We start from the raw sequence: 23,408 nt of genomic DNA, 5'->3' as shown, positions 1-23,408 counted from the left end.
CAGCCCCGAGCCCCAAACAAGCACTCCTTTCCCCTGCCCATGCAGGAATTCACAGGCCAGGAGAAAAGCAATGTCCTAGCAAAGCGGTGAAAGGCTTCTCTTCCTCTTTGATTTTTGTATCCTCTGAGTTCATTAAATTCCTCTTGAAGAGCAGAAATCTGGCTGTCGGCTTGTTAGAGCTTTAATCATTCCTAAGTGCTTGTGTCAACAGAGGAGCAATTGAATTCAGCAGCACAGCTTGAAGCTTAGTCCAGCAGGACAAAAACCTCTATACTCTTTTAAATACAAAAACTATTGATTTCCTCAGCGTGTGACTTTCTCACCTAAAAGCTCACTGCCTGTGTTACAGCTCAGGTAACTTTCAGCTCTTCCGTTATTTTCTAGATGCTCTGTGCACTCATTTGGCTTATTTGTTGTCACAAACCGGAGGGCTGAGCAGTGAGATGTCAGAGCACACACAGCTGGGCAGTGCTGAGCCCTCAGCACAAACGCAGCTGCAGCCATCAGGCCCTGACCATACCAGCAGGATGCAGCTCACAGCAGTGCTGGATCTTTGGATGCAATGAGGGAAGCTGCAAACCAAAGCATTCAGAAAGCTGAGGACAAGCATTCAATCTGTGCACAACTGTGTTATTTTTTAGAATTTAGAATTGCTCAGATTGGGAAATACTTTAGAGATCTTTGAGTCCAACCATGATCTAACCATACTACCCTACCTTTAACCCTCCACTACATCATGTCCCTGAGCACCACATGCAGTGCTTTGGAAACATGCAAAAGGAGAAATGAACCCCAGAAGGCTGACATACCACTCATGTTCCCCAAAGAACATCTCTCATGCCCACAGCCCTGCCTCCATCAGTTCTCAGCAAACACCCTCCTCTTACCTCCCACCCACCATCCCAAAGTGGAAAATCACGTTTTTGCTGTGGCGTGATGAAGATGCATCTAGTGGAGTTTCTGAGATATTTGGATCTTGCAAATACGAGGAACACTGCTGTGCTCAGGCAGCAATTCTTCACCCATTTGGCCTTGTGAGCTCATGCTCTAGTTCTGTTCTGCTTTGAAATTACCTAAGTACATTAAATACAGGGGCTGAGCTTCCAAGTGGTTCATGCAGTTTTCATTACCCCATGGCACAAGTTGGTTCTGAAGTGAGAAACCAGGAAACCTTCCCATTACCAGCACTGTTAACAGAAGCAGAAACTGGGTGGTGTTTTATATCCCCCATATCCTGCAAAATCCACTGCAGTCACTGGGGACACATCCACGAAGCAGAACTGTCCTGTAACCAGGTAAAAAGTCAGAAAATAATGATACAGCACAAGCAGCCAAACCCATGCTTTTGTTCTTTCCAAAGCCAGGGATTTAGGTCACTGCAGAAGCTGTCATTTGCACCAGTACAGATGAGTTAGGGGGAAAAAAAAGAAAGAAAAAAAAGGAAAGAAAAAAGTTATTATTTTTGGAGGGAGACAAGATGTAGAAAAGGCAATACCCCCAAAAAGATGCTTCCTGTGGTATACAGAGATACAGAGCTCAGCCAGGGCCCCAGCTGTCACCAGAGAGCCACGGCACCTGCACAGCCCTGCGAGGAGCAACAGTGGCTGAGAGAGACATGAAAGGGGATCGGGCAGGGAGGCAAACTGTGAGCTGTGCGTGAATGGGAATGCTGCTGAGAGCATGGAGCAAGAGCTCTGATCAGTCATTTGACAGCAACTGTGCAACCACAAGGCAGCCCTTTCTCATCACCTGCAGTTCATTCAGGGGGCTGTTTCTCTCCCAGTGCCAAGGTCAGTGCCACAGCCAACAGCAGAACCTGGCAAGTCCCTCCTTACTCATCACTGCACTTAGCATAGAACGGCTTGGGTTGAAGAGGGCCACAATGACCGTCTTGTTTCAATCCCCTTGTTATGTGCAAGGTCGCCAACCACCAGACCAGGCTGCCCAGAGCCACATCCAGCACATTTTGGCACTATGGCTTTTGCATCATATTAAGAAGAGTTCAGATCCCTCTCCCAGTTAATATGCATAAGCCACATCATGTCTGGTCGTTCTTTCTTGGAATTCTAATAGAAACAAAAAGCACTTACTTCACTTTTTTGTTTTGACCTGATGTTCATCAGTTCTGGCAGTTTCCCAGTCTCGGAACTTTGCAGCCACTTCTATAACTAGGAACTTAAAATCCAAACATAGCGATGGCCTCTTCCTTTTGCTTTGACTGAGAGATGAAAGCAGGAGGAGAAGGAGGAATATTTATCACCATAAGAGAACAGCAAAAAGCTGAATAATGCACAACAATGCAACTTTTTGTTGATGTTGTTTTTGTTATTTTATTGATATTAGTGAAGAAAATTCAAATTTCATCTTTCTGATGTGGTACAATTGCTTTTTCTGGTGGGCCAACAGCTCTGACTGCTTATTTAAAGGCTGAATAATGCTTCCCAGTTGTATGATTAGTTTCTACAATTTAAGTTCTCATACAGTATTGCTTTCTTCCTCTGGGTATATAAAATGGTCCATTGAGTTCATGATCCTCCAGAATCAACTGTTATTCTATCTACTGTTTTAAGATACATTCAAATAAAAAGGTACTTAAATTTACTTGCAATAAGTGCACACATACAACAGCAAAGAGAGCTGATGACATTTTACTAAAACATTTTAAGTTCATAGAATAAATATAAGTCTCCAAACACATGCAGTAACTGACCGATGTGTTTTTTCTTTCTCAAAAAATATCCTTAGTGTCCATAGCACTACTGCAAAAACTACTTCATTCAAAAAAAAAAAAAAGAAAAAAAAAAGAAAAAAAAAAAAAAGAGAAAAATCACCTATCTCTTGTCACAAAGACTAAAAGACAGCTTCATTTATACAAGAAATTATCAGTGCTAATAATTTAGTAACAGTCTGGTACAAATTCAATTCACGGCAATGACACGGAGTGTGATTATGGTGGCAACAAACAGGGAGCTTGGTTTAGATGGCACCAGAACTGCCAGGAGAAGAAAGCAGAAGCTAACAGCCCCATGGGCTCCTTTCCCCCCACCCATTTCAAAAAGAAGCTGGGGATCTGCTCAGCTAATGAAACAAGCTCCCTCCAGTCCGCTCCCGTTCCTTTCCATTCCCTGTAAAACACCCAGCAGAGGTTTGGGAGAAGAAAACTGCAAGTCAAATTAGGATCATTTGGCCACAACTCAATGGTGGGTGATGTCTTTAGTTTCTTAACTGAAGTTACAGATTTGGCATTGGGAGTTGGGTTTTTTGTTGTTTTTCCAATTTAAATCCACTGCAAAATAAATCATTTCACACACTCTGCTAGGGTCAAAATTTGGAAGAAGGTTTCTTTGAAAGAAAGAAAACAGAAACTAGGCAGGGAATATTCTCACTCTGCTTATAAGACCGTGTTCCTCTGCAGCACAAAACCTGAAGATCAGCTTATTGACTGCAAGGTGCATTTCCCATCTTGCACCATTCCATTACTAAATGTTTATGTGGTTCTCTGCCGAGGTTCCAAGGACGCACCTCTTCCTAACACTGGTTTTGCTACATGTTCTCATACAACATTCTTATCTGTCAATCCACTCTGCAACTCCAACTTCTAGGTAGTCAGAGCCACGTTTACCTCATGAGTTGTGAAAACTGTTCTTTGGGCGCACTGACAAAGCGTGTTTCAGTGGCAGCAACACATAGTAAAGCATTTTCCCCTTTCACAACCCAGTGCAGCATTGAAAAACGAAAACTACAAAGAAGTCACACAGAATGTAAGCATGCCAAATGAGACAGCAGTGGTAGAAATATGTCAATATTCCAGGTACCCAGTAGGCCTGCTGACCTCTACACAGTATTAGTTCAAGTTTATCATATCGAAGAGGAGGAGAATGCAGAACAGAAAAGTTTCATCCATTCAGGCATAACAGCCAGGCACTCCAATAACTCAGCTCAACTCATCTACAAAAGCAAAATCAAAAACTATCAAGTGTTAAACTGAGTGCTTTATCAAAGCATAAATGCTCCCATGCTTCAAGTGATGAAATGCGAGTTCTCACATAACATACTCAACAGCTTCCCATGCACCTTCAACTCAAGTTAGGCTAGCTACAGAATTCATGTTTTTCCTAGTCAAGTTGTCTTGGTTATGTTCTTTTGTACTTGTTTTTTTTCAGTGCATCTTAAAAAACCTTTTCAAAAGGTTAGCAAGTTAACCCTAATACAGCAATCGTAATGTAGAGCCTTTTGCACTCAATCAAACCGTAAAATAATCCAATTAGTTACAATGGAACTGGTACGTATTTACACATTTATACAAAGTTTACACATTTCTCCCGTTAGGCACGAAGTTGATTTGTCAAACTCAAGAGGCAATGAAGAGGTGGGGAGAGGAAAAGAGGACCGGAGAAAGAATCTGAGTATTTCCATTTAAAAAGACTAGCTGTAAAAATAAAAGTCCTTCATCGTAAGCTAGTTTGCTTTGGGAGCTTGGTTCCCATGAGGATCCCCGAGGTGAGGGATGTCGGGCCTTTCATCTGCATGCTGGAACCCACCATGGTGGGGAAACTCCGGTTCCTTCGGATGCCAGTGTTCAGCTGGATGCCCCCAATGGCACTGGTCACAGCAGGACAGCCCAGCGGGAGAGTGTCTGGTGCCAGGCCTCTGGGAACAAGCGCCCTCCCTTGTCCTTGTGCCCCACAGACAAGAGGTCCCTGGTCATCAGTTAAAGGAGGAGCTGGCGCTTGCCCCGAACTCACAACTTTGGCAATACCAAACCTCCTGACCTTGTCCACAAGATTAAGGTTGGAAACAGACACGTCGGTCTGACTCTCGCTGTTCCTGATGTTCTTTTTGTTCCTCACCTCCTTCAAGATGGAACTAGCAGGCTTCGAAGCCAAGAAGTTGTCATAAGGTGGGCTGGTGCACTTGAACTCAAAAGACGGAGGGGAAGAAGAAGGTGTCTGCATAGGTGAGTTTGGTGGAGTGGAAGGAATGATTGCCATCTTAGGGGAATACGTGTTCAGGAGGGTGCCTTTGCTGGCTCTGTCCCAGCTCTGCGGATTGTACACCGCTGCCGAGATGCCCCTTTCCTTCAGCAGCCACACCAGCCCCAGAGATGTGCTCATTGTCGTCGTGGATTCCCGCAGGTTTGTGAAGGATTCGGCCAAACTCAGACGCCGAGGAGTACAGGGAGTAGCCACAGGGGTGCCTTTCAAGTTGCTAACGCTGCCACAAGCTGGAGCAGGTGCTGCGTTAAGGCTGAAAGCAAAGAGGCAGTCAAATTATTCTCTCGTTAAGGAATTAAAACTGTAAGCAAGATTTTTAGCCTTGAGAAAAGGACTTCTATCCATTTTGAGAGCGCATGGGAAAATGTAAATTTCCCAGCTCCTCACAAATGCAATCACCTCACAACACAAACACCTCTTACAAAATGCATCTCTCCCCTATGCAGGCAGTTTCAAGGGATTAGTGCATTCCTCAACAACCCACCCCAACATTTCTTCTGATAAACTACTAAACTGAGAGGTTTGTGATCAACTTCTTTGGCTTTTCTTCCCTATCTACTAGCCATAAGCTCTCACTTGCTTCCGTGAGACAAGGAAACAAAGGGATAGTCTTCTAGTGTGGCTTCTGAGTGCACCTAACTGCTGGGTCACAGCAAAGCCAAGGGAAGAGGGGGACATATTAGCTATAGAAGCATTTGTGAGCAATGCTTCTGGAATTTGGAATTGTTACCACCAACATGCACTTCTGCAAGGTCTAGCCCTTCTTCTCTTATGTAGAATTTGTCTATGTTTAAGGAGAAGGGGATGTGGGACCTGACTTTTGATGGTGATACACAGTAGTGTGAACAACCATCAAAATGAAAAAAAATAGTCAAACTCTTGGTCATCGATTGGCCAGCACGTAGCTGATAACTAAGAGCAAGCCAAGCACGACAAAGAGCCGTTCTACTGTTAAGTCAGTTAAAATAGTGGTTTCTACAGTTTGAAACATGGCTAAATTTCCTCCCAGATCTAGTTCTTTCTTTTCAAAATAATCTATGTTTAAGCAGAGGGTAAGCAAATCTTACACTGGTAATTTGTATTTAGAATAAGTGGCAAACATTACATACTTATGGTTACTGCTGTCTTACTGAGTATTTCTCTCTTAAGTTGGTTATTAGAGTTTGAAATTTCTCAACGCACATCAAATAGCATTCATTTTGTTAGATCATCCTCTTTCTAGTAAGTCAACTATCTGAACAAAGACTTAATGCAAGCATCTATTTCAAATGAATTATCGGTATAAAGGCATCCTAAATCCTTTGTACCATAGTATGACATCTCGTAGATGCTGAAAGTTTGAGTGTTTCTGACACTACTCATTCTTAAAAAAAAAAATTAAAAAATAAAATAAAATACTTGGTAGTCACAGATTTGGTCAGCAAAGACACATCTACCTGCATACAATCCCAACTCAAAATCTGTGGCAGTCCAAGGTACACCGTTCATCAACAAGCCATGGTGTACTCAGTCACTGCAGAAATAAGGTGTGTAGGTCACCCATAACTCTTCAAGTTCACTTCTTTTGGGGAGAATCCCACGGGTTCTATGGAGCTTTAAAAAGAAGTTTTCTGGCAATTTCTAACCATGCTGAGGATATCACGTTTTCGCCATGTATGTTCACACAAAAAAAGCAATTTCCACAGTAATATTACCTTAAGCATTGATTCATTCCTCTAGTGGCATTCTCAAAGTCTTTAACAATGCAAAAGCTGATGCTAACAAGAATTTACTGACCTGAGAGCTTATCACTGCTCAAAGATGGAAATCTTCCTCATTACCGTGCCAGGTTAGCAAATAGAAAGCACTCAGCAAAGAGTCAGACAAACACCAAAGCCAAAGCAAGAGAGGGATAAACCAAGCAGGCGGGAGGGGGAACAGAGATAGGGGTGGGATTTCTTTATTCCAAAGAGCCAAGCTGTTGTGTTGGTTCAGCCATAGCATGCAACTTCAACTGCAGCTGGGTTCTCCGCACCAAGGAATGAATCAAACAGCCATACTGAAATAATCTGGCTGGATTTCCAGGTGCAGCTACGTCTCAGGCAAAATAATTGCATCTTTTTTTTTTCCGTAAGGACAAAAGGGCCTATATAATAACAGACTAATTTAACCTTATATCAGCACTACTATGGCTGAAATGGGAAATCCTAGGAGGCTTTGTTGAGTTTCTGATGAGAGCTTTGTCTGATCACATACAGCTATCAGCTGACAAACTCTAGTCCACTGATCTCCTAAGAATCAGCAGCACTAACATCTCTGTGGTACTCCTTAAATGATGAAATACTGACTTGATGTTAGCAAGTCTCAGGTCTTGTCTTCCTGGCTAAATCTAACCAACATTATCACTACCATGATTTGAAGTGCAACAACTTCTACTAAAAGCAGTAAAATTATAAAGGTTCTTTTTTTTTTCTCCTCCTACAATTCAGCAAGAGGAATCCCACATATTCCTACCTGTAAAATGTAGTGAAACAGTTTTGAGAGAATTTATATGTAGGATAGCATAATTTGAAAAGCAGCCTCGCTGAGCTGCCCCCAAATTTGTCGTCTCACACCACCCTGTGGGCTGTGGCAGTCAGTACAGGCAGCAGCTGGGCTACAGGAAAGTATCATTAGGAATCCTCTTCACTTTGCCAGAACTGCCAGTGGCAGGGGAGGATTCCCAGCAAAGCTAAGACCACACGGACCCACACACACAAAACTCTGAAGGTAAGGCTGAGCACAAACAAAGAGTTAGCTCACGGCTCCTGTTATAAGCACTGATGGAAGCTACATCTTCACAGCTGCAACTGCAGTTTGTGATGCATCTCCCCTAATGCAAGTGCAAAAGAAATCTTGAAAAGCACAACGGAGGGAGCAGAAAGAGGAAGGGAGCTTACTCTGTGAAGTGACTTCCTGCAGGACAGGATGAAGTGCATTTTGGAAACTCAAGACAAGAAGCTTCTAAGATGTCCTAGTTATGAGACGAAAACTACAGCACTTGAATTGCTTTCTTCCCCCCCAGCCCCAGATTTCAGTATCAGAAGTAGTTAGAATAGCATCTATACGCATTTGTCAGTACTGGTATGCATTACAGTGCAGTTAAAAAAACACATCCCTGAAAGGAAGTGGGTATTATGTAGGTGCTGGGTTTTTTTTGTTTGGTTGGTTGATCATTTCAGTATTACTTAAAATGAGAAATACTTTCCCCTTCAAACTGACCAACACCGCAGAGCAACACAGAAACAGGCTCAGTCTAGGCTCAGCAAATGAGCCCAGGGACAGTGCCAGAGTTAGACTGAGAGAAGAAACAAACAAACGAGCAACTCATGGAGCTGGCTGAAATTTAGTCAGGTTAGAGCAGAGCCTGGGTTAGAGGCCAGGTTCAAATGAAACCAGTCAGGAGAGTATCTGAACTGCTGGGGTTAGCTGGTGCCACAGACACGGGCATTCCTTCCACATGGCCCTGCCAGCACAGGCAGCATTGCTCACCCCCTGCACGCTGGGTCCTAGAGTCTGCCCTACATCTCCTCTCAGCATAACGTGACATAATGCAGTTTCCTCATCCTTCTCACATGACCTGTGAAGAATCATTCATAGTCGGTAAGGAGGAGCTCCTTCAACGTGCCCATTGAATACATCACAGCATTTATTTTGGTCTTTTTCCTCCCGAACCAGTTATGAATTTTGGAGTAATCAAGTGACCTGGCAATGTACTGAATTTAGCTGTCAGCTATGGCTGATCTGTTAGATTTAGTAACCAGCATGATCAGGGAGTTTATTACAACCACAGTTAACAGCAATTCAACAATAAAAAGAATGAAATAGAATTGCAGCCAAATAAAGGGGTCTCTTCAGCAGCAGAGTTGAGGAGAAAGATAAGAGAGAATGAAGAAAAACGAGCCAGGCCACGATTAGCTCACTACAGTCGGAAAGGGAAGCACAAAAGTTACATTTAATCATCACCTATTTCCTTTACATGTATTTATCACCTCAGAGGTGTTCATATTTAATACCCTTACTTCTCACGCGTTCCTTAGGTGGCCAGTGCCCATCTGATGTCTAAACAAGTCTAGACACACCATCTCTGAATGGGTACCTACACAGGGGTACACTCCCCCATAGGAGCTGAAAGGGATAGAGAAAGCAATGAGGCATTGTCCTTCTAAACAGAAAAACACACTTTAACTTCCGATTTGCTAAGGAAGGAAATTGTCCTCTCTAGGTATGAAATTCACTCCCCCTCCTCAGTTCTCAGCTCTACGCCTTCCGTAAGGGTTTTCCCATACATACCAACTACTATTATCAAGCCAGTCCACTGGTTTTAGTCTGGCTGCTAAGATCTTATTTCCAAGTTAACCAAGGGATAGAGCAGACAGCTCCCTGGTTTGATTAAGCTGTGTTTCCTCCTCCATTCCTCATGTACTTCCTGGGTACTACTGAAGCATCTACCTCTATGTTTCTTTACTGGCATATCTCTCTTTGTCCCACACTACAGATTTCAGTTTGTCCTTTAGAGAAAAATCTCCTTCATTTTTTTTATTTTAGACAAGACAGAAGATGCACACTTGGGTCAACACCACATTCTGATCATTCGTGCATAGCATCTGTGGCTAGTTTGGGATAGCTAGCTTTGGATACTGGAAACAAGCTTACATTATTTGTCAACCTGCAATATTTTTAACTGCAGATAATAAAATTTAAGCTGCTTTGACTGGCTGTCTAAAACATTATAAGTGCCTGCCAAATAAAATCAGCTTGAGGCAACTGAAAAGAGGAGGAACAATTTCAGAAGTGCACTAATTCACCAGTGTGGCTGATGCTTTTGCTCATGCCATTACTTTGCATTTCCTCATAGGGAAACTCTCTGACACAGCTGAAGGCTTTGCCATCATGGGAAACCCTTACCTTGGTGTGACTCGTGTGAGCTCATCAGAAGGGTGCAGAATGCGGCAGGTGGTGAAGGTGAAGGTGGAGTTGGTTTGTGACATGCACTTCCCAGGATGAGGTACTAAATTAAAAAAAAAAAGCAAATTCTTTGCATTTTATACAGGAAAAAAAAAAAAACCCAAAAAACAAAAAAACAAACTTCTGTGTACTGATAAGACAGATGCAAAAAGTGATGAGATACCTCAGGCAGGATCAATGCAAGAGAAGTGAAATATACAAGTGCTATGGTGTTATAACACACTTTTCTCCAAACATATCTAAGATTCCAAGGCCAATGCTAAGATGTTCTTCTGAAGCTTCCCCATGATCAATACCACTGCAGAAAAGTCTTGCTGAAAACAGATTTAGACAAGGCAACACTTGAAATGCTAGCCCTCATCTAAACCAGCAACTTTCATTGGCAGGAAATAACAACAAACATTCTCTAGTACCAGCAGCTAAAGGGCACTAAGATTTGCTGAATGCTCATGCACTTCTGCATTGAGATTGATCCACAGAGAGGTATCCCCATCACTTTTCAGTAATGGATCCAGCTTGCTGGTGCTACAGGAACAGATCAAAAAGTCGGGGCAGTGAGGGGTGGACACACAGCGCTGTTTCTCTCTTCTCACATCCATGGTAAGGAAAGTGGTGATTTTTTGGATCCACTACTGTGCATCTTGACATTTCCCCTATGCATGTGCTTAGGTTCTTTAAGAATGCATGTCCTCAGCTGCACAATACAGCAGTTTTTAAACTGTAGTAGTAAAGCACTTTCCCCTGTAACTGTGGCTGTAAAGATTTCCCTCTGTTAATGTATCATTACTTGGGAAAAGAAGCTCACAGTTTAAAAGCTGATGGACTTTGTCCAATTGCCTTCCTCTTAGTAGAGATACTTCTGCGGATGCATTAATCTGCTGTATAATGCAGCCATGGTCATTGCAAAATAACTAGAGAATTTAAGAGCCATGCATCTGAAAAGCTGATTGAAGAACACCCAGAGTTAAGTATTACATCAAAGATATCATGATTGCATAGGTTCTGTTAATATCCAAACTTAGCAGTGGTCAAAAGACATGCGCAACAGAAACTGTGTGCAGTTCCCTCCCTCTTGTTTCTACCCAATCCTCTTGAGCCATTCCCCCAAGGAAGCCACGTTTCAATACCACAGTAACAAATATCCAACACATTGCAAAGGACAGACAAGACAGACCAACTAGATCAGACACCATCCCCAACTCCCGGAGATGCTTAGCAGAAGCAAGGCTGGTCTAAATTGTGGCTGTGTTCCCTTTTCTATGTACAAAGTATCACAGCTCAAAATAATGTGCACGCTTAGGTAGTCCCTTAGGAACACATAAGCACTGTGTGAAGGGCAGAGCACAGGGAGTGTGAACAGTGGAAGCAGAAGTGGCTAAGCATATGACAATGTGAGTCAAGCTAACTTGTAATAAGTACCAGAATGATTGCTGTACATTGAAGAAGGATAATTAAAAAAAAAAATGAACCCCACTGGAGTGTCAGGTTAATGCACTCAAATGTTAGCACAGCATAACGTAACAACAAGCTCTACTTCACCTCCAGAGATGGTAATTATGACGCTTCAGGAATCCAGTTGCTTTAGAGATTAGTGTGAGCACTATAAAGTTATTACAAGGGAGCACAGCCTAGCAATCATGATTCTCTCCATATTGTAGAGAGTTTAAAGAAAGTCTGGAGAAAGAGCTCGAATAACTAGACATGAAAGAAAATTGGTTATTTAGAGGAAACGAAGGACTGTGACATAAATCAAGTAGAAACAAAGTTATCCCTGGATGATGAATAGAGAACAAAATAAAGCAATGCCAGTTCAGATTGCAAGCTCAACCCAAAGAAGCACATAGCTGTAATACAGTAAGTGAATCGTCCTCATTCATAATATCCATTGGGTATCTCCTCAGATTGGAAACAGGCACATTGAAGATATGCAGCTGCATTAGCAAAAGCAAGACTCATTGTTATTAATGAGTCAGAGATAGGAGAAGGCTGCTAAAAGTAGAGAAATCACTTGACTCTAGTAAGAGGAAGCAAATCAAAACAATCAATAAAAATCGATTTCCAAGGATGTATTCCATCCGCAAATACCACTAAGAAAGTTCTGTACCAGCTGCATCCTCCAACAGTCAACAATGGGATGAATCATACTGCTGTTGCATTTTCCATCCTTTGGGCACAATACAAAGAGAGTGAGAACCTGTGGCTGTAAATGAACAAAGTTCATAAAATAGAAACAGAACGATTCACTCCTAACCCAGTAATTTTTCATAAGAATGGCCATAATCTGAATTGGTATAAAGTTTTGAATAAGTCATATGTAATTTTATAATTCTATTTTCACATACACAGCAAAAATTGTAACATTGAGCAGTAAAGAAAACAGCAGTAGGGGTTTAAGAATAAACTGTTTTTTTCAATGTACAAAGCTAGCACTGCCAGTAAACATCTGTAATACCAATGGCTAAAAGAGACTGTATCTGAATGACTCTTCCTCCATCTGTTTTACACAGGTTTGATCCTAGGAAAATCTGTTTCCCGTGACTGTTTTATTTATACCTTCCTCTTCCAAAAAGTAGATAATTCACAAGTTCCATATCTGCATGAAAAACAAACTGTACATAATTGTTCAACAAAACTTATAGAAAAATCACGTAATCTTGTCCATTAGGAATAGCTCCAAACTAAATAGCACACACACTTCTCCCCTGAATTAAGAATATAATTAACCCCTAGATTGCAGCTGTATTGTGTTTTGGCTTGTAGTAACTAAATATGCTTTACCTTTTTAAGCTTTATTCTATAAATTCTTAGGCATTTGGGAAAAAATGCAAAACATTACAGCTCACAGCAACTCTCCCATAAGCACAAACGCTGCAGTAAAGACATCTTCTCAAACACCAAAGAAAAAAAAGCCAAACCCAGATACTAATCCAGAACCTGTCTGCAGAGAGCTCCATCTTGTGGTAAAATAGAACCTTCCCTACTTAAAACACAAAGTTGATTTTTCTGTAGCTCAGGGCTGTTTCAGATCCACTCTGAGTGCACTCAGGGTTTATGGGCCATCTGCTCAGTGCAAAGAAAAAAAACCTGCACCAAAATCTCCTGGCTGATATGACAGAGAGAATATAGGATATGCTGAATCTGATAGAGGGGTTAAGTACTGAAACACAACAGAGTTAGGTGGTAAACTAAAAGCTCCACAATGTGCGCATAGTGCTGTGCTACAGTGGTTTAAGTGCCTCCTGAGAACGACATACTTTGGTAAACATTGTCTTTGGGAATAAGCCTGACTACTCTAAACCTCTGAGAATGCATATATCTCTATCAGGAACGTTACTCCTGTCAAAAGTTCTTCCTGAACTTTTCAAACTTCCTATTTATTCTGCCTTTGGAAAGAGAGAGAGACTGAAACCTCAGAAAAGGCAGATACCTTCTGACAGGATTTCCTTAGCTTTCTTTTGGCTCAGGTCTCCTTCTCACATAATCACAGAATACAGATGTGAAAAGACTTCTGACGTATTTAATATGGCTTCAACATGATGACTTCGTCCCCAAACTGAAATTCTGGCATTTCAACAGCACAGACAGCAAATGCTGATCAAGTAAAAAAATCTGTGACATACTCATGCTATTTGAAAAAAATATATATTTAAATATGCATCCATATCTTAGTTCTAACAGTAACACAATTTATTGCTTTTCTATACAATGATAACCTCTTACTATAAGCATATATAGTAACTCTTCTTAAAACAACTCAAATGTAAGACATTCATGATGTGTTTTTGTGATTTTTAGGCATCTATTTGAAAAGATCTCCATTATTTATGTCTAAAAATGAAGTACAGGAGGCTGATCCTGTAATGTTATGTACACATACTCTGTTGAAAGCAAAGCAACCCATCAGTGCACCTAGCAAACTCAAGTACTGGAAAATCAGTTTGTGCACCCAAGATTAACACTCAATTACATATATGCCAAAATTTAATTTAGTAGTCCTTTTAATTCCAAAATAAGAACAGTCACAGTAGTTCAACTTGAAGAATGTTAAGTGCTTGAATGGCTTGTTTTGCTTTGTTGCTTTTTCTTTTTTGTTGAAGGGAAACATGTACCTGAAAGGCAGCAAATTAAAACAACAAACTAACAAACAACAGACTTCAGACAGTTTTAAAATATGCTACAGTTTCAAGGAATAAAAAACATGCCGAGGTTAATAAAAATTTGTGCTGAAGAAGTTAACCCTCCCAGATGGCGTTACCATAGCCTTGTCCTGTAACTTCTTTACCATTCCAAAAATGCTGAAGAGTCTCCATACAAGTGGTATGCAAATCTCAATCTATTTCTGGTATTAGCTAAATCTGCAATTCAGGAATTTATAATCAATCCTCTGTCAAGTTACTGAGCCCACACATAATATGTAGCTCCAACAGACCGAATACAGATCATAAACTGCATGCATATTAATTTCTTCTGAAATATTCAGTGCCATCATTAGGATACAATCTGTATATGGTGGTAAGGAAGTTACTTGACATGTCAATTAGTACTACATTTCTCAACAGTGGGACAAAAAAAAAAAAAAATAGGGATTGTAACTTTCATGAAGTTTCTTATTTAGTCACACTAATTTCTGACTCTATCACTCCACAAGATGCAACTGATATTCTGTTCTGAATATGTTTACTTTGGCTACAAGACATCTTTGGCACTACCAGGAATTTCTTCTCTCTGGACACTCGACTTTGTTTTCTTCTCAGATTCACCCAGAGCAGCTCTCTACATGGTAACAACATCACAAGAGGAACAGGACCTCACAGTACTGCACCAGAGAAGACAAAAGGGTAAGATACCTTCACAGCATACACACAAACAGAGCAGGTGACTACCCAAAAGGCTAAGATGATTTACAACTGCTAGAAATGGTCCTGATAGGCTGTTTATTTCAGAAGATATTTTGCTTCTAGGTTAGTAGAGCTGTAGCTCTGCAGTGACTCCTCCTGTGGTCTTCCAACAGCATCTGTAGAAATTTCTTTCTGCCATCCATGAATCACTTACATCTGATTTTTCCACAACGGATCTATCTTGCATCATAAGCAATCAAGCACTGTATCCAATACATTTATCTCATTCCCTTTTTGTTTTATTTTACTTCCAATTCTCTCTCACATTCTGTACACCACAGCCTAGAACGGCTCCTGGAACCAGGCAAGCAATGAGGTGCTGACTAGTGGCTCTGACAGCCTTCTGGGGTACCACACACGCGTCCATACAGACCCCTGCACTGCAATTCTTAACAAGAAACCTAGGATAGTTACATAGGATAGATAGATAGGATAGGCACAAAGAATGCTGAGGAGACTTTTCAAGAGAGTGGCTGCTCAATATTAAAATACAAAATCAAGCCACAAGCTAGGAATACATCTTTCTGCTCCCATAAATTATTCTTCAGTGGACAGCTAGTGGATTCAGAAAAACACTGCCACATTAATAAGTGCCTGCTCTCAAAACATCCAGTGTATCTTGTGTGCCACCTGACAAGTTGCTTCAACAAAAAGCAGACACAGCAGTATCCTTACTTCATCTGAGCAATGAAATAGGTAACGTGGTAGCTTATGGATACTCTGAAATCCTAAGCAGCCAGGCAATGTGGATGAAGGAAAAAGAACAGGAAGTAAGTTTTCAGTCAACTTGTTTGTCCTAGACAAAAGTTAATCATTTTGACCAACTCTGCAAAGTATCAAAATTACTCAGCAAACAATCCAAATAAGATTACAAGCATAACTTCAAAGATTTTATTCACAAATTATAATGTGGGGAATATGCCTAAATGTCTGAGATAACTAAAGTCTTCCAGGAAAAATCAGCAGTTGCTAGGGAATGCCTGTTCTACAGTGACTGGCACTGAAACCATAACCAAGAAAGGAAACGGAGATGAACACAACTCTTTCTCTGCCAATTTGTGACTATAACACAGGCCTAAATTCATATTTGTCCTCCAAATAAACAACTTTTCCAAATCCTTACACACACATTTTTCTCATCTGTTCTTAAAAGAATAAAAAGCTGTTATCTACACCCCTCTCTATACAGAGACCATGACAATAAAGTTTCACAACCTTTGACATGTTCCTGTGTTGACTGCTTTTGTTACTGGAAGATTCTTTGCCCAGACTTTCACACTGTCATTTTATCTTCAATACATGGAAAAACTGCTTGTTCCCTTCCTCCCTGTAGCAACACATTTTAAAATAAATCATATCTTTTCTTGAATATTTTCTTCTGTAGACCAAAAAGAAGTTCAATTTCTTCGGTCTTTGATTATTTCAGTCCATGTTTCCTAGATCTTGTGCTTTTCCTGCTGTTATTATTTAGACTCTTCGAAAAGTAAATACCTGGACAAAACTGTACACATCTGTGGAGGCACTATTTATATCCATATTAATATAAAAAATTAAAAACACTGTTATACCAGAACAATTTCATAGAATAAAGCCAATTTTTGCAAATGGAAAGGGAAGCTGAAGGGTTTGGATGAGGTTTAGCCTTATTACAACTGACTGATATGTTCTGTGGTTGACAACACTGAACTGCCCTGTTAATGAGAGCAATGGATATTCAACCCTTAAAAACAAACAAATAAACAAACAAAAAACCAGAAATATTGCTGTCTAGCCCTGAGAAATCATCTGATCTTTCAAAGATCAGTCAAATAATAAATTATGATTTATTCTAAAAAAAAAAAAAAAAGAGGGTGAAGGAAGCATCCTTCTTTAAAGTAGCTACGAATTAACAAGTCTGAAGGGAGTTCTGGTAATTTTCTAGTTCAGGACTAAGTAAAGTTCTTTACCAGTGGAAATCTTAAAGATGGAGCAATCTTATGAAGCTTAATAAATCAAAATGAAACCAACAAAGAAAGAAATCATGCAAACTCACAACACATCTATACTCTGAGAACTTGCAACTTCATACAATAATGGACTGAAAACATCCATTCAGAGCCATCTAATAATCCACGTTGCTCTGAATCAGTTCAAAACGTCTTTATGTGGTATAAATATGAAGGATAGAAGTCAAGAATAGTGTGATGGGCAGGAAGTGAGGAAAACATTATTTTTGGCACCAAAACATCCTGTTAGTTGTTTATCTCAATTTAAGTTTTATCCCAAAGAAAATTTAAAACCAGGTACCTGTATCTGAGGTAAATGAATTAAACTCGCAAGAATTTCCTTGCTTGATTTTAAGGCACTTCCATTTGTTTCAGCAAGGGCAATTCAGATGCACCTTTTGTCATCATTTCATCTTTTTTGTTTTTCCTCCCCAAATATAAAATCTGAAGTATGGAATCACCCTTTATGAAAAGTTGGGAAAATATCTACACTGTAAGCATACAAAATGCATATTGTCTATACGTAATACACACTGAAGTGAGTGTGCACTCAGTACACATACAAGTCCCACACGTGCCACACAGAGATTTGTGAATAAATCATTTTCTTTTAGCAGCCTTCTCTTATCAAAATAATGTAAAATATTGACCACGGATTCTGTTACTGAAAAAAAGTGTCAAACTAAAAGATTATTTAAGAAAGGACTGTTGAGCCAATGTTAGAATGGTTACGTTCTAACCACCGCACACATTACCGTGCAGATGCTACACACAAAGCGATATTATGGATGCTGTTCTGGAGAGATGTGAGAATGGCCCAGTAATCAAAATCCTGTAAAGATGTCAGTTTTACTGGACTTAATGAGTTTCCCTCACCAGACCCCTCATCATCGTCAGCCGCGGACTCCGGCACCTCCTCTGTGAAAGCCTGAGACTGGCGGGGATTATTCTTGTTGTCTGAAACAGTCACTTGTGCTTGTGACCTCTCACCTGAGGTCTCTGTGTGCTGAACTGGCGTCGAGGTAGTTAGGCCCTTGTAAGAAATGTCACCTGTCTCATCTTCCTCATAGTCATTAAGGCAGTACACTTCATCCAGGTCGAGGTCCAGGGTCCTGAAGCCCTTAGTGACAACCCCGGGCCTCGGGTCCAGGATCCCACCCAAGTGAGGCTGAGCCAGCTGCTGCCAGTGGTGCAAAGTGGCAGAACCTTGAAAGGGAACAAAAAGACAACCACAAATAAATCAGTAACCAATCCAGAATCCAAATGGCCAAAAATCTCACTTGGTTTATCCAGAAGTCCAAGCCTCAGACTCACTAATAATTTGGAGTTTCCAAGAACCAGTCTTAATACTTCTAGAAAGACGTGCTACAAGGCAAAGCTGCTTCAGCATTTCCAGATCAGTAGGAAATAAACTGATCACATCAGCACTTAGGCAAAGCCTGGTGGCAGAACGTGGCATACTTGTGCACATGCACATCTCCTCCCCATCATTATCCTCATCTCTTTAAATTCACAGGGTTAAGCAGGAGTAGAAAAAAATTATATTTAAGAGTTGAACTGAAAGCTTTAAGAACAGAAACCACATACTCCCGCATTAAGCTCACACTAAGAAAGGTGCTAGAAACATGCTAGTATTTACTATTGGTCGCTGACAGGAGGACACAGCAAAGTTAGCATTCTAATGTGTTAGAAAGCCACAACTCCAAGCACGTGTAAGCAAGTAAGACTTCTGGGCTATACATCCAGTCCAAATACTCAGATGGAGCCTATCAGGGCCTCTACGCTACACACAGTCAGCTACTACGTAACTAAGTGCTACCATACCTGCAGCTTCATCCTTGGCAGAAAAAATGTTTTGAGTGCATTTTCCAAAGAAAAGCATTCAACATACAGTGTTCAACACGAGACAATGAGTCACAAATAGCAACACGCCAGATTAAACTGATATACCAAGGTGCGCCCACTGAAATCAGGGAAGGCCTTGGTTGATTCCTCAAACACCAGCTAAACATCACTTGCAAGAGCCAACATTTTCCCATATGTGCCTATTAGTCACAACTGTGTAACATGTAGCTTAAAACTATACTTTCCAGGTCTTATTAACAAGGCTTCTTCATTTTCATCTCTGTCAGTTCAAATCAGAGTGCTTTTTGTGGTGTTGCTCCTGCCTTCTCTCCCCAAAACAGAACAGTGACTCAATTCAATAAACAGACATACAATGTCTCGCCACCATTAAAAGACTAAGGATGTTCAATTTGTTGCACGGTATATGTAAAACCCTAACACACTTCAATAACCAGGGGAGGAACATTATTTTGCATTTGAAAGAAAAATCCCATTGATTGCAAATGATTTCTCAAAAAGCGTACTGCATTGCAGGAAGCTTATTGTAAATAGGAAATAAACTGAGAAAATATCTTCCCTTGCAATAGCTGAGCTCAGTGGGTAGTGCTGCAATGATGTCTATCTACGTCACTTTTTAAAACTTGTAATTTTTAGTTCAACGTGAAAAGATTCCACAGTACAGAATAATTGGATCTGCTGGGCTACTTTGGATTATGGTCCTGTTCATTTTTAGCAAGTTTTGAGAGACTATGGAGGATTCAGACTGATTGGTACCCTTAAGGCTTGAGAGACACAGATCTTTACTGTGCCAGAATAAATAACAGTAAAAAAAAACAAAACACATTCCTATAATTTGTTCTTATTTCTGAATTGTCAGAAAGGTCAAGTTCTTTCCTTCACACTGCCCTTTAACAAATATGCCAGAAATCAGCATTTCTGTCTGTACTGCATGTAAGTGTAAAATCCTGTTGCCAATGAACTTCTATCAACAAGCTTCTGAAGATGTAACCTTTTTCACTTCATGTGTCACAAAAACTGAGAGAAACTCTGCAGAATAAATGTACCAGGTTAATAATATTTTATATCTTTGCTGAGGAAATATATTCAGCAGAATAACTGTATTTCGAGTTTTAACACTTCTTATGATGCTACATGTTATCAATTTCTTTTGGAAAGGAGGACATCAGCATTTCTATGCACCTCTATTACTTTAACCTCAATCTCATACTATGTGTGTAAGCGAGCTTTAACTTTTCCACAGAGAAAATTAACACAAATGCAAAAAGCAATTAATAGTTGTGAACATTCATTTGTAAACTGACTTAAAGAAATACAAAAAAAGCCAAATGAAGGGAGGAGTCCTTGTCTTATATTCAATCCCAGACTCCCACTAGACAGTTTCCTAAGTTACACCAGTTCTCTTATAGTCCACAAGGAGTGATATTTTGTGCCTAAGGTACAAGAAGCTACAAATACAGTTGTTTAGTTAAAAAAAAACAAAAACAAAAAAAACAACCTCACCAGAGTGTAACTAAAGCAAGTCAATTTGAGCAGACATTCTATTCTGTTCTTAAAAGATGCAAAGAAAAAATAGTTCACTCCTTAGGGCCTCTGTCACACTATTTATTTTACTGTGGGACGTGACTGCTTTAAAGGAGAAGGCACTAACCTGAATAATACAGAACCAACCTTTTCTTACCCCATTTTAGGGCATGAGTATCCTTAGGAAAATAAAACAAAACAAAACCACAACTACTGGTAGCAGTTTGCAGGTACTCTTTTGCCACAGTAGCATGAAGTTAAAAAAAAAAACAAAAACAAAAAACAGAATCAAACTTCATGAAAAACACACGGGAAAGAAACTGTGCTGAAGTGAGGAACAAAATAATAAACGTGTTTAATAAAAGACAACAAACAATAAATCTATGAAACAGGCAGACACAAACATACCATAAATGAGAAGTAAAACCAAATGCTGGAAGTACTTCAGCAGATAATTTTTAGGAAAAAAATCACCCAGTGGGAATAATAAACAAAATTATTTAAACAAAATCCAACAAAACAGTCAGATAGAAAGATGATAAGGAATTAAAGAGTTTATTGGAAGAAAAAAAGCAGATATAATGGGATGGTGACAGAAATCTATTACAACGGTAGCAAAAACAGTAACTTAAATGAAGCTGGATCATCCCCTTTCTCATGATGTAACATGCTTTCTATGACCACCGAAAAGCAATCATGTAAACAAACTACTACAATCTGCAAAACAGCATGGACTCGTGGCTATGGCTATAGTTTCATTTGAATAGGCAGATACAGCACATACTTTCTTCAGGATACAAAAAGGGTTGGATTTAGCTTCTGAGTATGTGTTACGCTAAAGGCTTTTTATAGACAACAAAAAAAAACTCTAAAAAGATGAACAAATGACACAGACAACATAATATAACAGAGAAATTCTGTCTGAGGGGAGGAAGGACCAAAACAGAAAGGAACCAAAGCTACATTGCATAACTACTGTCATTTCTGCAGTGCTATAGGCTTTTGTTTAAAATCTGGAGGAATTTATTCAATTTGCACTGCCAGAACAACCTGAGAGTTCTGAAGAAAGCCAGTCTGACTATGCTATTCTTGTGTACCACCAGCTTTGTTAGGCAGATTACAAAACTGCACTTTGCTCTGAAATAAAGCTCTAGTGCTGACAACAATACGTAGAGAAAATTTGGCTAAAGAAACCCTATTTCACATGTGAAACCAAAGCCATAGAGACGCGTGTGGCCACTCAGTCAATAAAAGTGCAAAGGTCACTTTTAATCACAAAGGTAGTCCTATTAAACCAACTGGTCTATTCAAAGCAAAGGTCTTTGCAGACATCTACAGAAATGAGAGCGGATGAACTAACACTCTGTTACTCATTTTCAGATACACAAACACCTTCCTTTTCTAAGTATGAAACAGCAACACTGAGATTTAGCTCACATGTGAGGGTGGACTGCTTATGCATGTATAGCCTGTAATATTTTCTTCCCTTGGTTGGATTTGTTTCCTAACACTTTTAAGGCTTGTAGAAAAATGCAGCAGCTAAAAGATTTCAAACCAACAGCGTGGATTACTGTCCCTAAAGTAAAAAGAATATGTATTGCAAAGATTTCCTGCTTTCTGATAATGGATAAGAGACCACAAAGAGTCACTTAGAAGAACAGATAAAGGCCGAGGCCCTTTGTTATCACCTTCTAGTGGTTTCACAATCTGAAGCTTTTCTGGTAGGTAGGAGCGACTGCTGATAGACATTCCTGAATATCCAGTGAATTCTGAAAATCTGGAGTGAGTTCCCAGAGACATGATGCTTTCTGTGGGAGTAACGGAGCCACTACGGAGTTCACCCTTTTCTGCCAGCTCCCGCAACTTCCTCTCCTGCTCCTCTTCAAAGAACTTCCGCTCCGAGAGGTAATTCTCCCGCCTAAGGGACAGCCTGCGAAGGGCGGTCTCTAGGTCACTGGAGCCTGGTGTTCCTGGAGTTCCAGGCTTCTTCATTCTGTCTTCATTTCTAGAGCATAACGGGACAAGAGAAAAGAAAAAAAGGTAGGGGTGGGAAAAAGATTATTTGAGAAACTTACCATATTCACGTGACAGTTTTGAGACATTCAAACTTCACACTACTGTGCTTAGAAACAACTCGCCACACTTCAAGAGAGCTGCTCGAAAGCAAATGCCAATATTTTCTCTCTTTTACCATCAAAACCATTTTGAATCCTAGTTCCTGGCTGGAAAAGCTGTGCTTTAACTAAGAACTTCCTCTTACTAAGAACTGAGAGATGTATACTAGTTTCTCTCTTATGATCATATAAACTCAAGTGAGAAGGCCAAGTCTTTTAGGGACAGCACTGCAAGAATAAATTATTAAGTCACACAAGCATACAGTGATGATAAACATTCACTGCTTGTTTTGAGACATTAAGTAGTTTTTTTCTATGACGTATATGAAGCATAAGCTGGAGCTACACTGAGGGAAGAGACAAGTAGCTGGAAAGTAAAATCCTAACTTCACTGACTGGTTTACTGCATAAGTTTTCATAGTAGGTCTTCGACATCCTCCTACACATTCACCACTTTAAGATCCAAAGTTGGATGCAGCTGCATCATCTAAGGCTGGAACTCTATAGCATTAATGTACGACTGTGAAAATGTACATAAATATAAGTATTGATCCATGTAAAACCACATATTCTCTTTGTGTCACCAAGTGATGACATATCTCCAAAGAGGTGCAAACTGCAGAAACTGATACACAGTGCTTTGAAAAAGCACGAGTGCTGAAGAACTAAAAGCACAAAAAGTAACATTTGAAGATAGTTGCACAATATTAGATGAAAAGAGGAAAACAGAATCTCCTTGCCTCTATGCCAGAATTAAGAACAAAAATAAAACAAACCCACAAAGCTAAGTGCTACAGTACTGACCCATTCTCAGAGTCTGTCTCTAGGATGATGCTGTTGGTCTTGTTGTCTATCACAATGTTAGAGATGTCTCCCCCATAGAAACTGGAACGTGGAGTGCTGACACAGCTGGAAATGAGCGAGTTCATCGCAGAAGACTGGTTGGAGCCTGGGATATTCATTGGTGATGGAGTCATAGATCTTTGCTTGACAACTTGGTTTACATTTCTCACTGTCTCGAAGACCCGCTTCTGATGACTGGTA

The 23,408-nt window shown here is 40.2% G+C and overlaps 1 protein-coding gene across 9 annotated transcripts in view; it reads right to left on the bottom strand.

The window, feature by feature from the left end:
• Positions 1-2,304: 2,304 nt before the first annotated feature.
• The window catches only part of TRAK1 (trafficking kinesin protein 1), a 124,616-nt gene continuing 103,512 nt past the window's right edge, over positions 2,305-23,408 (bottom strand). For 5 of the 9 annotated variants that reach the window (XM_052694288.1, XM_052694282.1, XM_052694286.1 and 2 more), the window contains 5 exons: positions 23,169-23,402; positions 21,939-22,255; positions 17,740-18,069; positions 9,921-10,023; positions 2,305-5,247 (listed from right to left, as the gene is read on the bottom strand). In XM_052694288.1, coding sequence (XP_052550248.1) covers positions 4,449-5,247; positions 9,921-10,023; positions 17,740-18,069; positions 21,939-22,255; positions 23,169-23,402 — 1,783 coding nt within the window. In that variant the 3' untranslated portion in view covers positions 2,305-4,448. Of the gene's footprint in view, positions 5,248-8,504; positions 8,593-9,920; positions 10,024-17,739; positions 18,070-21,938; positions 22,256-23,168; positions 23,403-23,408 lie in introns of all 9 variants that reach the window. The other 4 variants (XM_052694283.1, XM_052694290.1, XM_052694291.1 and 1 more) reach the window with 2 other exon arrangements.

This window comes from Tympanuchus pallidicinctus, unplaced genomic scaffold (assembly GCF_026119805.1).
Source record: "Tympanuchus pallidicinctus isolate F22 unplaced genomic scaffold, pur_lepc_1.0 scaffold3, whole genome shotgun sequence".
Lineage (NCBI taxonomy): Eukaryota > Metazoa > Chordata > Aves > Galliformes > Phasianidae > Tympanuchus > Tympanuchus pallidicinctus.
The sequence above is the reverse complement of the archived record's forward strand: the minus strand, read 5'-3'. Positions and strand labels throughout refer to the sequence as shown.